This window comes from Dromiciops gliroides, chromosome 3 (genome assembly GCF_019393635.1).
Source record: "Dromiciops gliroides isolate mDroGli1 chromosome 3, mDroGli1.pri, whole genome shotgun sequence".
NCBI lineage: Eukaryota > Metazoa > Chordata > Mammalia > Microbiotheria > Microbiotheriidae > Dromiciops > Dromiciops gliroides.
The window spans coordinates 333,082,862-333,100,377 of record NC_057863.1 but is presented as its reverse complement, the minus strand read 5'-3'; the positions used below and the strand labels follow the sequence as shown (position 1 = coordinate 333,100,377).

The 17,516-nt window shown below is 41.1% G+C and overlaps 2 protein-coding genes across 2 annotated transcripts in view; both read left to right on the top strand.

Annotated features, from left to right (window-relative positions):
* The window catches only part of ILDR1 (immunoglobulin like domain containing receptor 1), a 55,171-nt gene extending 45,677 nt beyond the window's left edge, over positions 1-9,494 (top strand). The window contains 3 exon segments of the mRNA XM_043998260.1: positions 59-180; positions 182-883; positions 9,453-9,494. Of these exon segments, the coding sequence (XP_043854195.1) occupies positions 59-180; positions 182-883; positions 9,453-9,494 (866 nt within the window).
* A 7,316-nt stretch (positions 9,495-16,810) lies between these two features.
* FBXO40 (F-box protein 40) overlaps positions 16,811-17,516 on the top strand; it is a 52,827-nt gene continuing 52,121 nt past the window's right edge. The window contains exon 1 of the mRNA XM_043998611.1: positions 16,811-16,898. Coding sequence (XP_043854546.1) covers positions 16,851-16,898 — 48 coding nt within the window. The 5' untranslated portion in view covers positions 16,811-16,850. The remainder of the gene's footprint in view (positions 16,899-17,516) is intronic.

Below are 17,516 nucleotides of genomic sequence, written 5' to 3'. Positions count from 1 at the left end.
AATCAATTTCTCTTGGGACTTGTCATACAGTGATATTGTCATTTCTCTTTGTGTTTAGACTTTTCCCTTCAGGCCAGCTTCCCTCAGATGCCGGTACCCCCAACACCAACTCACCCCCCTGCTGCCAATGGAGTGCTGGAGTACTTAGAAAAGGAACTGCAGAAACTCAACCCTGCTCAGTCCCTCCCCCCCCGACCACAAAACAAGAGTTGGTCGCCACTGCAGCATGCTTTCTTCCTTGGGTTCAGAAATTGTGGAACGAAGGATTATCCACCTTCCTCCCTTGGTCAGAGACCTTCCCTCCTCCCAGAGGACCAGTGAATCATCTCACCAGCAGTGGGGCTCCCAGTTTTCCAGGAGACCTTGGGCTCCGAGGGAGGTGAAAGAGGAAAGGAGGCAGAATCATTACTCTGATTTCCATCGAGAGTCCTTGCAACCATGGCCAAAGCCCAAGGTGTCTGAGCACAGAGGCCGTGAGAACTATAAGGGGAGAAGGCATTGGACCTCCAGAGAGGAAGTCTCACCCACCTCCAGGCCATACTCTGATAGCCTGAGTGATGATGGGTCCTATTCCCAGGAGGCCAACTGGCGCCCCAACCACTCTACACAACACAGCCGCTCTCCAGGGAGGCGCCATCGGCCAAGCCAAAGGGAGAATACCTACAGGCACCATAGCCGCCGACACCGAAGCTATTCCCCGCCATCTTGCCACAGCTCTTGGACCTCAGAAGAAGAGAAGGAGCGGCAGTATCGTCAAGGTTGGAAATCCCACCGTCCTCCTCAACCCCCAAGCTGGACAGAAGAGAAGCCACCAAGCTACCGCTCTCTAGAAGTCATTCCAGGCAAGAATGTCAGGAAAAAAGGGAATGTGGAAAGGCGTTCGGTGAGCCTGGGGATTACTTGCTGTGATAGTAGGGCATGGAAAGAGAAGACCCATTCTGGCATAGTTTAGAAGTATTTGGCATCCATAAAAGGGGTGATCTCTACTATTCAAGGGGTGACCAACCCTGGACAAGTTTTCCAAAGTGTCTAGGCAGCCAGAGAGCAAGCATTTATTAAGCACTTACTTTATGCCAGACATCAGGCTAAGGAGTGAAGATAGACAAACAAAAGTGAAATTTTAATAGCCACCTTTAAAGGGCTTACATTCTAAGAGTGGAAAACATTCACTATGCTGTATTCAAGGCAAGTGTTTAATAAATGCCTCTGACAGCAACTCTTTTAGGAGAGGGTGAGTTTGAGGGACTTAATTTTTAAAAGGGCAACATCCCCAATACATTGTAGAGAAAGCACAAATCTTAGGGTTAAGAAGGGCATGTGAACATCACTTTCCTCCCATGTAAGATGGGGCAAATTAATTATGGTGATACTTAAAAGAAATCCTATCCATAAAACCCCCCAAAGCACTATAAGAATGCTAATTCCAAGCATTATCAGAGCTACTATGTCCCTTTCTGATCTTTGGCTCACTGATAACGGCACCCAAATGCAAAGGTAGGTCATGGAACCCAGAACTAGAAGAGACCTTAGAGATCATCTCCTCCAACTTCCTCATTTTACAGCTGAAGAAATCCCTCTGCCCCTAGAAGGTGGTGTCAACAATTTGTATAGAACATAAGCTCCCTATTCCCTACCCAATTATTCAAAAACCAGGAAGAGGTCAGGTCTGCTTGAGGGAAGAGAGCAAGAAGACAGCCAATGGTATATGTTGAATCAACCAATAAGAAAGCCCTGTAAGTGTCACTTTTTCCCAGGATATTGAGTTCAGAGTGGTCTGTAGAGCACCTCTGGATAACCTCCCATAGATGTTCCTAGCTATCTCTATGGCATTATCCTCTTTAGAGGAACACCCTTATCTATGCCCTTAAGATGTAAGGACCACCTCAGAGCTTTGGGTCTGGCCACAAGTGGCTTTGGGGTACTCATTCTGTCTCCCTGTGGGATGGTGGATAGAAAGGGTGACTCACTTCTTGACTGATTGATGTTATAGGAAACAGTCAGGGGGTAAAGTGGTTTGGAGGGTTTCCTTGAGGGAAAGTGGAAATGTTATAGTTTGAATATCCCAGAAGCCTCTCAAAATTCCCTAGTGGGGAACATTGTGGGTAATGCAACAAGTCGCAAAGTGTCCTAGAACTGTAATGCTGGCCTGAACCAAATATGTACGTCTTATAGTGACTGTAGGCCAGGGAAGGTCAGCTTCAGACTTTCCTAGAAGCATTTGGGGGTTCAGATCAGGAATGCTTCATGGGATTGCAGGCTGCTCTCTTTCTGGCAATCACCTGTGCTGTGCCAGGACACAGGTCACCACCTGGGAACCATTTAACCGTTTGCAACATAAAATGGGCTTCCCTAGAAGGTACAACAGAATAGGTGAGGAGCCCAGGAGGCCGTGCATAGGAAACACGAATACAGATAATACCAAAGTTTTGGGAGCCGGAACCACAGGTAGTTAGGTGGTACAGTGGATTGAGTTCTGAACTTAGAATTAAGTAAGACCAGAGTTCATATTCAACCTCAGAATTCAAGTCTAAGTCCATCTACCAGGGCCCTCAGTGTTATTAGTTAATATGATGCAATCATGACTTTCATGGTTTAGTTTAAGATTTATGAAGTTGGTTTAATTAATTCGCCACTAGGTGGCGATCTTTGATAATATATAACAACATTTCTCCATGGTGGTGGAAAAAAGTAGTCTCAAAGTTGGAAGGATCTTTTAGTACTGCTTGAACCTAGTTGGCAATCTCTCCTTAAAGCATCATTTTCATTACTTTCTGTTCCACTACAACATCATTCAATCTTTGCATAAAGACCTCTTGTCTTCCCACGGTAGCTCATTCCTCTTTGGTCCTGCTCTATTATTTTCCTTTATATCAAACCAAAATCTGCATCTCTGGGATTTCCAACTATTGATTTAGTTCTGTCTTTGGTGTCCAAGGAAAAATGAGTAATATTTCTTATATATGACAAGCTGTATGATCTTATGGAAGGTGTCTTCACTCTCATCCTCCTTTCCATCATCCATAACATGAAAGGTTTTGACTAAATACCCTGAGGTCACTTCAAGCTCTAAATCTATGGTTTCTTGATTGCTTGAAGAAGCTGTCATGCTGTTAACCCTTTCACTTCCTGCCTCCTGCCAAATATGGCCCAGCCTTCATGCCCCTTGTTCTTCCCTGTTTCCTAAGATGTGAATACCAGAACTGAACACAGTATTCTAGATGTCATTTGATCCAAGCAGAAGAGAAAGGGCCTATCACTTGACTCCTTCTGGATACTCGCTATACCTAAGTTGGCAACATGATACGGTGAGCTAGCTTTGAGTAAGGAAGACCAGGGTTCAAGATCAGCCTCCAAGATATATTAACTGTGTGACCTTGGGCAAGTCACTTACCTTCTCGGTGACCCAGGCAGCTCTCTAAGACTAAAAATAGCAAAAATAGTTTCTTAGCACAGGTCCAGACCTAAAACTGAAAGACCCTATTTTTTGTTGTTCAGTCTTGTCCAACTCTTCATGACCCTATTTTGGGTTTTTTTGGCAAAGATAGTGGAGTGATTTATTTCCTTCTCTAGCTCATTTTACAGATGAGGAAACTGAGGCAAACAGGATTATGTGACTTTCCTAGAGTCAAACATGTCTGAGGTTGGATTTGAATTCAGGAAGATGAATCTTTCTGATTCCAGGCCTGACACTATATTACTCCACTATCTAACCTGCCCCATTAAAGCATTAGTTTTACAGGCCAACATGTCACACTTTTTACTAAAATCTCTAGGTATTTTTCACAGAAACTGTTGCCTAGTCACATCATCTCAATATTGAAGATATGCATCCCTTGCCTACTATAATTCACAATCTCAAAATCGATCTCATCTAAGATACCACCAGAATAAATACCCCATATGACTGGCAAAACACCTCCTCTCATTGCACCCCCCCCCCACTCCCCACTCACACGTGGCCTGACCTTAGGGAGAGATTCAAGGAGGTATGTCTCAAACGTTTTTCTATAAATTTTTCTTCTATTAACTGTAGCAATCAAAATCACCCTGAATGACCAAAAGAGAAGCTGAGGCAGAGCTCCTAGCCAAAACACTTTATTAAAGGGACCTGACCCCCTCTAATGAAGTAGATGCCAGACCTTCCTCATGGTCTGAGATACCCCCTCCTTCCAGTGCCTTTTTTTTTTTTTTAAAGTAAGGCCTAATACCAGATCCTTTACCTGAACATTCTTAAGTGGCTATACAAAATACAGAATTACATGGGTTGACATATGACAAATAGGTTATAACAAGTAAAAATTGTATGTCAATAGGGTCATAGGATAGGTGAAGCAAGGGATGTTTCAACCAACTAGTCACAAGATGGATGGTTTCTTCTTTAGATTGGGCAAGAGGGGATGGTCTAAGAACACATGGGAGAGGTTTCTGTATATTAGTGGGGGTTTCTGTTACCATGCCACTCACTCGTGCTAGACTTGGTGATGAAATACGAGCAAAACAGCAGAGATATCTGTGACAGCACACATTAAACACGTTAACTCTATAGCTGGTAAACAAGTAGTGGGCATCACCCCTGAGCTCTAAGCCCACTATATAGGGCCCTTCCACTAGAGGCTTTTTTCCCAAACAAAATATGGATGAACACACTGCTTATTCTTATGCTTATTATTTGATAACTAAATATGTATTTCTAGATGAATATATTAAAATAATTGCCAATAATCAATACCCCTTATAGAATCATAATGGACTGACTAAGCTAATTAGATTTTGAGTAGGGGTCCTCAATGGATCATCTTTCTCGAACCTATAACTTTATAACAAGTTCTTATTAAAATCCTTTACATAATGACTTAGGAATAGTCATTTACAAAATAGTAATTTTAAGCAACATCAAATTAACAAAACACAAATAGAAACCCGTTGTATCCAAACACTTCTTTCATACCTACATCCCTGAAGTTGTCTTAGAAATAAATCCAGTAGTAACTTACAGTTCTAATGTCAAAAGGTTCAACTGGTCTGAGCACCCCAGTGCTTGGTGCTTCATGAAGGCACCAAGAGAATCTGTTCTCTTTCTTGGCAGCTTTATCCTGTAGTATTCATTAGTTGGTCTTGCAAATTAGATCGTGCATCCTCTTTCTGGTAGAAGACAAGGTAAGTTTTATCCTTTCTCATCTACAACTAACTTTCAACTTTTAGTAAAGTACTACTAGTTTCTATTTCTTTTCAACTTAACTTTTTGATCTAAATGAGTGAGCTTTTAAACTACAGATATCTATCTGTTTTCTCTTTGGGCAAGTTGGGACATGTATGAATAAGCCCTACATATAATTCTGTAGTCCTCTTCAACTTCCTTCCTTTTTTTTTTTTTTCTCTTGGGGGTATAATACACAATACCTCAACTAAGGACTGTTTGAGTAGGGGTTTGGGGTCCTTAGGAATTCTTCTTTAAAGAATAACACCCTCTTGCACACAAAAGCAGTTAGAATAAGATAGTAATTTATTTAGTGGCAGGGGAAGGGAAGGGAAGGGAAACCATGAAAGAAATCCTTGGACTTCTCATGGGAAGAAAGGCATGGCAGAGTGTGTGGCTCTGAAATACCAATCTCCTCAAGCAGGAGTCAGGCAGGTACTTTTATAGAGGACTGATGGGGGTGACCATCTGACTGTGGAAAGTTCCTTTAGTGAGGGAGGACCATCCTCCACTGGTGGTGGCTGGGGGAATTGGGTGAGGGGTGGCTGCAGATCTCTCAAGCCATCTCTCTCTTCAGGACACAAAAGCAGCAGCCACACCCAAATTTATCTCCCCAGGGTTGAGGGAGACTAGAATGAAGGGTGGAGGTCCGGAAGCTAGCTCAGTCCAATCTGGTTCCACTTATCTCTTTAGGTGTGTCTGTCCTTTGGATTAGTTTCTGAAGGAGAAGGTTCTTTGATGTACCCCAGAGAAACTTCTGGGGTGCTCTGGGCCCATAACAGATATCTATCTGTTTTCTCTTTGGGCAAGTTGGGACATGTATGAATAAGCCCTACATATAATTCTGTAGTCCTCTTCAACTTCCTTTTTTTTTTTCTTGGGGGTACAATATACAATACCTCAACTAAGGACTGTGTTGAGCAACAACAAAAAAAGCCTATCAGATGTTTGAGTGTATTATTGAAGGGAGAAGCAAAGGTAGAGTTCCTAAGATCATAGGTTTAGAAATGAAATTGGCCATTAAGAGTTTAATTAGTCATTAAATCCAATCCTTCTATTTTATAGATAAGGAGCCACGAGAGGTGACCTGATCACAAAGCTAGCAAATATCACAGAATTTGAACTTAGTGTTTCCTATCTCCAAGTCCAGTGCCCTATCCACTAAACCATTTTGTCTCCATTATAATAAAGTTTTTCCCAGGTAGTAATACAGAGAGGTAGCATATCCATGGATGAAATTCATTCAAGCCTCACAAATCACTAGGATATATTTACTGAGCACTTGCTCTGAACACAACATCATTAGGCTTTGTTGTGGGCTGGCGAAATATAAAAGGTCCCTCCCCTCAAGAACTTGGGGCCACAGAGTGGCCCTACTTGGAACAGTGAACAACAAACAAAACCACATTGGCTAATTCCATGTTAAGTCCTGAAGTAAAGAAGCAATTTGAAGTCATTTAGAATGGTTAAAGAAGTTTTCTTGGAGACTGTGGCCCTTAAGGAAAGGCTTAGCTGGGGCTTCTTAAACCAAGGTCCTTGGACTTTGTATGTAGATGATCTCAAAATATTCTCTCGTATAGTCACACATGCACGTACATACATATATGCGTGTGTGTGTAAATATGTTACATATATTATGTGTATAATTATATATCGTGTCTATGATATATTATTTACATAAAGATATGCTATATTTCAATGTAATTGGCTTCCTTCATAATCCTCTATGTTTTGTTTTATTCATTTAAAAGCCATATTCTGGAAAGGAATCCTCAACAGACTGCCAGAAGGGTCTATGACCCAACAAACGTTATGGACCCCTGGCTTACATGAAAGGTAGGATTTGAATAGGCAGAGAGAAAGGAACAGAGGCATTTCCAGGCTGGGAAGAATAGCTTGAGATGACTGAAGTAAGACTCTGAAAGGCATGTATAGGGACAGGGAGAAGATGGATCTGATCATTTCTTTCATTCCTTCTCCTCCTCCCCTCCTTACTGCTAACTCTAGTGATTTGAATTTTATCACTTGGAGGCGATAATGAAAATCTAATTGTGTGTATGTGTGTGTGTGGGAGGGTGGATTTTGTGATGCATGAGGACCGGTTAATTCCTGTGTCCCTATAGGTTTTCTCTATCTATGTGACATTAAGGGACATAGCTGTGCTCAAATAAAAAAGATCTCCTCCCTCACTTCCTCTCTCCCTCCCATCCTACTTCTCCCAGGGCTTTGGTGAAAGTCAGTGTAAATGGAGCAACTGGGGTGGGGGTGGGGGCCTGGCATGGAGAAGTATTAGATTAGATTTCTTTCATGGTTTCCCTTCCCTTCTCTTCCTCTGCCACTAAATAAATTACTATCTTATTCTCACTGCTTTTGTGTGCAAGAGGGTGTAATTCTTTAAAGAGGAATTCCTAAGGACCCCAAACCCCTACCCCTACCCAAACAGTCCTTAGTTGAGTGGGCTCAGACCTTGTATGGCTCTGGGCTGGTTATTTATCCTGTCTTGGCTTAACTTCTTCATCCATAAAATTAAGGGATTGGACCGGATGACTTCTAAAGTCACTTTTAGTCCTAACTCTATGATATAAAGATGTCCCTCTAGTAATATAGACCAGGACTTTTTCCACTCCCAACCCCTTTCCACTTGAGAAATGTTTACATGACACCAGGTATACAGGTATAAAATAGGTAACCCACTATTTAAGAAGCTTTGATCCAGACCAGAGTTGTTAAACTTACTTTCAGCAAAACTCCCAAAGAGTAATTGTTTCTATTGAAGTTGGACTTACTACTGTTCATTAAGTAGTATCTGACTCTTTGTGACCCAATGGAACATAGCACACCAGGCCCTTCTGTCCTCCACTATCTCCCAGTCTGTCCAACTTCACATTCTCCCATGATACGACCTATTCATCTCATCCTCTGCCATGCTCTTCTCTTTATGCCTTCTACCTGTCCCAACATCAGAGTCTTTGCCAATGAGTCCTTTGTTCTCATTATGTGGCCAAAGTATTTAAGCTTCAACCTTTGACCTTCCGATGGTCTGAATTAATTTATTGAAGTACTTGACCCAATTGATCTGATCCAAACCCTTGCTGTCCAAGGAATTCTCAAAAGTCTTCTCCAGCACCACAGTTTGAAATCATCTCAGCTTTCCTTCTAGTCCAATTCACAGTCATCTATTACTACTGGAAAAATAGCTTTGACTATATGGACCTTTGTCACCAAGGTGATGTCTTTGCCTTTTTTTTTTGTATGCTGTCCAGATTTTTTTGACACCATTGATCTAAATCATTCATACACCCTAATTTTGAACTATGCACTGACTCTCTAGTTATTTTTTTGGTAAGATACACACACACAGGGGCAGCTAGGTGGCACTTGGCCTTGGATTCAGGAGGACCTGAGTTCAAATCCAGCCTCAGACACTTGACACTTAACTAGTTGTGAGACCCTGGGCAAGTCACTTAACCCTGATTGCCCTGCAAAAACAAAAACATTAAAAACCATTTAAAAGATACACATACATATACATATATATATTACATATGTATTTTTATATGTGCATATGTATAGACACGTGTGTGTATGTATGTAGTTCTAGTCCATTGCAATCATTTGACAGGCTATATGGGCTATAGTTCTAAAAAGGTCGATTATATATATTGTCTACTGCTGGGGGGATAATTAGGCTTTATGTGAGAAAACAAACAACGAGCATCTACTGTGTATAAATCATGATGTTAGGAGGTGTTTGGTGCAAAGGAGTGATGGTAAATGAGTTATATTTTAGACATGTGGATATATTGAGTTTAAGGTGCCTTAAATGGAACACTGGGAAATGTCCAATAGAAAATTTGTAGGGGCAGCTAGGTGGTGCAGTGGATAAAGCACCGGCCCTGGATTCAGGATGACCTGAGTTCAAATCTGGCTTCAGACACTTGACACTTACTAGCTGTGTGACCCTGGGCAAGTCACTTAACCCTCATTGCCCTGCAAAAAAGAAAGAAAGAAAGAAAGAAAATTTGTAATGTGGATCTTGAATTCAGTAGAGAAACTAAGTCTGGATACATAGGTCTAGGAATTATCTGGAGAAAGAAGGGAGAAAGAAAAAGAGAGAGAGAGAGATGCACATAGTCTCTGCCCTCAAAGAACTTCCTATCTAGTAGGTGCTTAATACATGTTGGCTGAATGGGATTAAATTGAATATTGCCCTCAGTTTGTGATTAATTCTTTTCTGTGTCTTTCTTCTTACTAGGAGAGAGAAAGCTCCCATAGTGGAAGAAGCGTCATCATTTAATACCTGGGATCTCCTTGGCCATTCTATCATGATGGATGACAATTAATTTCCTGACTCAGAAGCCCTGGTGATTCTGAACTCGTGTTTCTGGATTGGAAGCCAGAAACCAAGTTGAAGTGGCATAGTGGAGTGAGCCCACTCCATTTGACCTTTATCTTGTCCTTCCATTCATAGAACAAGCAGTTATCAAGTGTCTACTGTGTGCCAGCTACTGTTTTAGGCACTGGAAATACAAAGGCAAAATCGGCCAGTCAATAAGCTTTTATTGAGCACCTGCTATGCTTTCCAGGCCCAGTGCTAAGGCACTGGGGCTATAAATACAGACATTAATGAGGATCTAGGTCTGACCAAGAACCCAGTTTCATAAATCTTCGATTCAGTTTATATGTATCAGAACTAAGGGTCAATCTCAGAACTCGGAATCTTGATGAAGCAATTGAATACCCACAACAAGCAAAAGAAATGACCTCTGTATACAGCAGCTCTACAGGATATTTATAAGGGGACCATTTTGTTGAGACTTAATCTCCACCTGTTTCATCTTTAGATTTATAGCCTCAGGCATCTGGGTGGTATAGTGGATAAAGCACCAGTCCTGGATTCAGGAGGACCTGAGTTCAAATCCGACCTTGTGTCACTTGACACTTACTAGTTGTGTGACCCTGGGCAAGTCACTTAGCCCTCATTGCCCTTCAAAAACAAAAACAAAAAATAGATTTATAGTCTCTCAGCTCAGTTCAATTAAATTCAAGGGAAAAATAAAAGACTCTGGTGATAGTTGTGGTTTGGTTTGGTTTTTACCTTTTTTGAATATATGTGTGACTCTGCCTCAGCATTTATTAAGTTCTTGATCTGGACCAAGCGCTGAGGATGGAAAAATAAAAGTGAAAAATCTCTGCTTTCAGGGGGCTTAATCCTCTCCAGGGATATGATATGCATATATATAACATTTGAGTATATGGGGAATGTATACAAAATGAACCTGAGATCATTGGGGGAGGGGATATACTAGCAGCTGGGGGAACCAGAAAAGGCTTCCTCTAGAATCAAGATCTAGGTCCAGGACTCTTTTCCATTATTCCATATTACTTTTTAAATTACTCTGGAGGAGAGTGAGGCTGATGACTTTGCTCAGCTCTGTCTCACTTAAGTCCAACTCATGAGCAAGTCAGGACATCACTGTGATATCATTGGTCCTCTTCCAGAACAAAGGACCACCACCAACCACCACCCCTACCATTTGTCTCTCCCTCCTTTTATTTGTTTAATTCTTTTTAAGCCATAGGGTATTTGGATAGATCAGTTTTATGGCATTTACATTTATTTATTTTTTTAATTTTTGCAGGGCAATGAGGGTTAAGCGACCTGCCCAGGGTCACACAACTAGTAAGTGTCAAGTGTCTGAGGCCAGATTTGAATTCAGGTCCTCCTGAATCCAGGGCCAGTGCTTCATCCACTGTGCCACCTAGTAGCTGCGCCTTCTTCTTCTGCTTCTTCTGCTCCTTCTCCTTCTCCTTCACCTCCTCCTCCTCCTCCTCCTCCCCCTCCCCCTCCCTCCTCTTTTTCCCTCCTCTGCTCCCTTCTTCTTTCTTCTTCTCTCCTATTCTTCTCCCTTCTTCCAGGGCAATGAAGGTTAAGTGACTTTCCCAAGGTCACACAGCTAGTAAATGTCAAGTGTCTGAGGCCAGATTTGAACTCAGGTCCTCCTGAATCCACGACCCATGCTTTATCCACTGCACCACCTAGCTGCCCCCATATATTTACATTTAAAGTTAACACCAAGTTAAAATTCAGCATACAAATTAGTGCAACATACTAACTACCCAGCATTTCTAGCTAACCATTCTCATCATCAATGATGGTGGAACCACCTCATTTGGACCTTCGCATTTCAGTACTTCACTTTTACATCCCTCCCAGGCCATCTCCCCATCTGCTTGCCACTTCAGACTTTCTCCTCTGTACTTGAACCAGCACCCTCCACATCAGTCCTTAGAACTGGCCCTCCATACTAAGGTCTTTCTGTATCCATGTTCTAAATCCTTGGGGAAGATCACTCACTCATCTTTGGAGTTATCACCTTAGGATCCAACCCAATTGGCCAGTGGCTGAGTGTATGCAAATTCATCTACTCAGTCCATTTTATCTACTGACTGACCCTAGGTACCAGACTATGCTTCAATTTCATGTCTCATCCAGACAACCATTGAAATGCTCTCACCATCTGCCTACCTCAGCATGTAATTTCTCCCACTCCTTACATTCTCTATGGGATATCTTTCCTTATTAGGATATAAGTTCACAAGGGAAGGCACTGTGTTGTTTTTGTTTTTTTTTTAATTTTTATCCCCAGTACTTAGCACAATACCTGCAACATAGTAAGGGCTTAATAAATGCTTTTCCATTCATCCATCCATTTCAGTTCCTCTCTGAAAACAGCACTAAAGCTGTCAGAACAATTAGACCTGATCAAATGCATCCCAACGGAATCTTACTGGCGACAGAATTATAAATGTACTTGGGGAGAGAGAAATTCCGAGAAGCTTGAAGTATCTAGCTGCCTCTGACAATAGGGCTTGAGACTTTTAATTTCAGGGATGTGGATTGGAACCCCATTTGAGTACTGTGAGAGGAAGCATAATGAAATGAAAAAGAGACATGTTCCCTGATTTGCCACTGATGGGCTGAGTGCCAGATACTTCACCTCCAGGGGGTTCAGTTTCCCCATCTGTAAAGTAAGGAAGGGTGGTTAGATTAAATGAACTCTGAGAACTCTTTTAGCATTAAAATCCAGTTGATTAGGACCAACCAATGCAGCAGGAAATTTGCTTAGATTCACCAGCCTGACGTGACAGTTTCTTCTCATTGGTGTCAGTTAAACCCCCAACCTGGTGGTGCTTTGGTTTTTTGGTCTTACAAAGAGTTAAAAGGAATATTAAAGGTGAATGTAACCATAGCTAAAACTTTCTGTGTTACTGATTCTAGGCAAATGGCTTTAGCTTTCAAAGCTTTGGTTTTATCCTGGGTGAGATGGAAATTGCTATTATCGTCCAGCATTTCTCTAATTAACTACGTTAAGCAGGCATAGGTCAGAGAGACATGTTCATCAAATATCTTCATTGGTGTCATGGAGAGTGGCTTCCATGAAGTGCAAGTACAAGAGGTAGTCCCTATAAATGATGACATCCTCCAGAAACTTCTGTTTGTGGATAATATTGGGTTGATTACAGCAAGTCCTGAAACACTAGATGATCTTTCTGTTGGAAATCCGTGGCCACTCAGAAGAGATTGGACTAATGATCCATATACAGAAAAACAGGTGGATGAAGTCCACATATTGGCCAGGTTAAAACATCTGGTTTGATAGATAATTCATTGAGTTGGTTCATCAGAACATCTATCTCAAACCAGCACTGCAGATGAACAATGAACTGGGCTCAGAACCCAATCCAATCCAATAAACATTTACTAAATGCCTACTATGGGGCTCCTAGGTGGCACAGTGGAGAGAGTACTGCCTGGGAGTCAGGAAGACCCTGGACAAGTCACTTAACCCTTTTTGGTTCAGTTTCCTCATCTGTAAAATGAGCTGGAGAAAGAAATGGAAAATCACTCCAGTATCTTTGCCAAGAAAACCCCAAATAGGGTCACAAAGAGTTGGACACGATTGAAAAATTACTAAACAACCACAAAATGCCTACTATGTGCCAAGCACTGTGCTAAGTGCTGGACCTATGACACTGCTAATTCCACTATACTAAGAAATAAATGCTAAAGGTAAAATGGCCTTTAAAATGAAGGTTAAGGTTAAGTGTAATATTTGTCACATGTCTGAGTCAGATTTTGAATGTGGAGGTCATTGGATTATAGATTTAAAGATAGAAGAGTTCTGAGAAATCATCTAGTCCAACCCTCTCATTTTACAGATGAGGAAACTGAGGCCCACAGAGGTTAGGACTTATCCAAGGTCACACAAGTAGAGACTGATAGACATGAAACTCGATCCCAGGTCCTCTGACTCCAAATACAGGACTCTTTCCCCTGCACCATGCTGCCTCATGATAAGAAATATTTTCTTTTTACATGCAATTTCTCAAGTATGTCCATTACATAGGATGGCTCATATGTTCTACTCAAATGGAATTTGCTCCTTGATTGTCATGGAAAATATAGAAAGATAATTAAATCAATTATTCCAAGTAATTTTATTGTTGTTCGGGTTATTTCAGTCATGTTCGACTTTTCGTGACACCATTTGGAGTTTTCTGGGCAAAGATACTTAGAGTGGTTTGCCATTTTCTTCTCCAGCTCATTTTACAGATGAGGAAACTGAGATAAACAGGGTTAAGAGACTTGGCCAGAGACGTACCTAGTAAGTGTCTGAGACTCATGAAGATGAGTCTTCCTGATTTCAAGTCCAGTGCTCTAGCCACTTTGCCACTTAACTGCTATCCCGAGTAAACTTTAGTCAAAGATGTTATAGTGTCTACATTGTTCTTTATTGTGATGAAAAAGTTAAACACTTAGCCATACAAGCTGAGTGTACTAGACATCATTAAAACCAAATCAAACTAAAAATAAAAATAATACCAGCTAACATTTATATCAAGCTTTAGAAAGTGTCTTACATTCTGAATATTATCTGATCCTGACAACAACTCTAGAAAGCAACTACTGTTATTATCATCTCCACCTTTTCAGATGGGGAAACTGGGGCAAATAGAGGTTAAATGACTTGCCCACCACCACAGAGCTAGTACATATCTGAGACTGGATTTGATTTCAAGTCTTTCTGACTTCAGGTCCAGTACTCTATCCACTGTGCTACTTGGTTCCTGTATCCTTCCCAACTACCTACAAACGTGTCAGTGTCTCACCCGTCCTCAAAAACCCCTCATTTGATCCATCCATTCCTGCTAACTATTGTCCTGTATTTTTCCTTCCTTTTGTGGCTAAACTCCTTGAGAAGGCCATCTATAGGGTAGGTCAAAAGTCATGAAAGGGTTTCAATATTTAATACCTCCTTTTACTTTTGTTTTAAATTTACAATATCATTGTATCATATACAGTAAATATAGGAAATGAATTTACGTTACATGTCAAAAATCAAATCTCATAAATGGTGTAAAATAAAGAAAAAATATTTTCAAAAAGTTTTTAAAGCATTGTAACTTTTGGCCCAGCCTGTATAATAGCTATCTCCATTTCTTTTCATCTCACTCTCTTCTTTAACTCTGTAATCTGGCTTCCAAACTCATGATCCAATAGAAACTTCTCTTTCCAAAGTTACTAATAATCTCTTCTTTTTTTTCCCCCCAGCCAATGAGGGTTAAGTGACTTGCCCAGGGTCACACAGATAGTTAAGTGTCAAGTGTATGAGGCCAGATTTGAACTAAGGTCCTCCTGAATCCAGGGCCAGTGCTTTATCCACTGAGCCACTTAGCTGCTGCTCAAAGTTACTAATAATCTCTTAATCAACAGATCCAATGTCCTTTTCTCTGTCCTTTACTTCTTGAGCTCTCTGCAGCCTTTGACACTGCCCATCACCCTCTTCTCCTTGATGCTTTCTTCTCTCTAGGTTTTCAGGAAACTACCCTTTCCAGGTCCTCATTACACCTATCCCAGTCTCCTTTGCTGAATCTTCTTCCAGACTAAACCTGTAAACCATGAGTGTCCAACAGGGATCTCTATCCTGGGCCCACTTGATCTCATCAACCCTTTTTTTCTTTTTTTTTTTTTTTTTTGCAGGGCAATGAGAGTTAAGTGACTTGCCCAGGGTCACGCTGTAATAAGTGTCAAGTGTCTGAGGCCGAATTTGAACTCAGGTCCTCCTGAATCCAGGGCTGATGCTTTATCCACTGTGCCACCTAGCTGCCCCCTCCACAATACTCTCATCATCATCCCCTGCCCCCAAAAGAAGGAGCTAGCACAACCGAGTGTGCAGCTATAAGCTGACCTTGTGCCATACATCATTGTTATACAGCCTCCTCAAAAGCGAGGTTCTTGTTCCCACCAAATAGAACCAGAACATTAGTCATAGATCCACTTTGAAGAACCAAACACTCCCACTGTGTATGTAGGTTCACAAGCAGCTACCCCGCACAAAAGGGTTCAACAGTCAGGAACATAAGTAATGATGTTTCTGGGCTGTTCATAAATATTTCCTTGCTCTTACTTCTTATGCTATCTTCCTGAAGATCTCTGCACAATAACACACATGACAATTTAATTTCATCATTGGTGGAAGACCATACTCTTCTAGCTTTCCTATGCCAACAGTAGGCATGCTCTCTGCATAATAATTCACAGGACAGTTGAAGGTCACCAGTGGTGAGGGACCACCCTTTCAGCTTTTAAATGATAGTGATAGGCATGGAAGAGCCCCTCTGGTACACCCTTAAAGTCTATCTTACATAGCTGTTACCTTTCTAAGCCACAGCCCAGCTACTCTGTCTTCCCCATTACACTAACATTGACTATAGTGACACTTTTGTTCATTCCAGCTCTCCTATCCCCAGACCAGGCAGGACCAGAGTTCAACTGAAGGCCTCTAATTTCCCAACTTTCTCTCTGACCACCAGGGGAACAGGGCAATGCAGACTTAGCCAATCATTTCCTGAACTTTTAAAATGAAGAACTGTGAAACCTGGTGCTCCTGTGACTCAGCCATCACATCTATCTTCTTCACTCAGCTAACTTCAAGTGGGGAAACCAGCTCAATCCAGTTTTATTTGGTCATCAGGGGTTGGACAGTCTGAGTCAGGATTGTGTCCATAGTAAGCATACACTCATGACCTTTGCTGTGACTTAATGAAACCATATCCAAATGAATGGTCATCCCAGTTAATTCACACCTCACATTGTAATGGCTTCTTTTTTTTTTTAACAGATCTTTTCAGAGTCTGAAAATTCAGATTCAGGCCTTGGACCCTCTCAAGGATTTATGTCCTGGACTGAAGGTCTTCACAGTACTCTGTAAAAGCTAGGCATCTACAGGGTTAAATCTTGTGTCTCTTGCTCTTACAGGAAAAGATCGTAGTCATCAGCTAGACTTTTTCAGTCAGGCTAACCACAAGTAAGTCTTTTTTTTTTTTTTACGATGAGTTTTTTCTTCTTTATTATCTTTTATTTTTGCACCTCAAGTTATTTCTCCTTTATTATCTGGTACTTTTGTACCCCAAGTTATTTCTCCTTTATTATATTATACCCTTCATCCAGTTTCCATAATATTGACATCAATTAAAGCTTCTTGAACAAGAATAAGCTATCAAAAATATACAAAGCCTCAGTTCCTGGAAGCAATGTCTTCTAGGAACAACTCACATTGCTCTTTCGGGTTTACAAAGGACTTGCCTCATGAGACAACTGTTACCAGACAACTCCTCACTGAGATCAACTGTTAAAGTAGTGTTATAATACTCATTTTATTTCTTTTAATTAAATTTCATTTTATTTTCAGATCTGTATTCTTTTCCTCCCATCCTACTTCACCCTGACTTGAAAAAGCAAGTGAGAACCACTGGTATAGATGATTTTTTTAAAAAAAGCCTTTTACTGGATAGAACATTGCCCCTGGAGTCAGGATGAGGTAGAGTTCATATCTAACTTCAGACACTTACTAGCTGTGTGACCCTGGATAAGTAACTTAACCTCTGTCTGCCTCAGTTTCCTCAGCTGTAAAATGTGGATAATAATAGCACCTACTTCTCAGGGTTGTTATGAGAATACATGAGATAATATTTGTAAAGTATAAATGCTAGTTATTACTATTATAGTCATCTACCACCTCCAATATTGAACCTTCCTGTGACAAAGAAAAGCAAAAATATCTGATTTACAAAACTTATCTGATATTGTAGAGAATATTCTGTCCTAGTAGAATTTCCTCACCTATCCACACCACTTCCCACACATACACCCCCTTCTACTCCAAGGGTAGAGTTATGTATGCCTTATAACCTCTTCTCTGGGACTTAGCTTGGTTTTTCCTTCACTTAGAGGCCAACTTCAGTTAATCAGTCA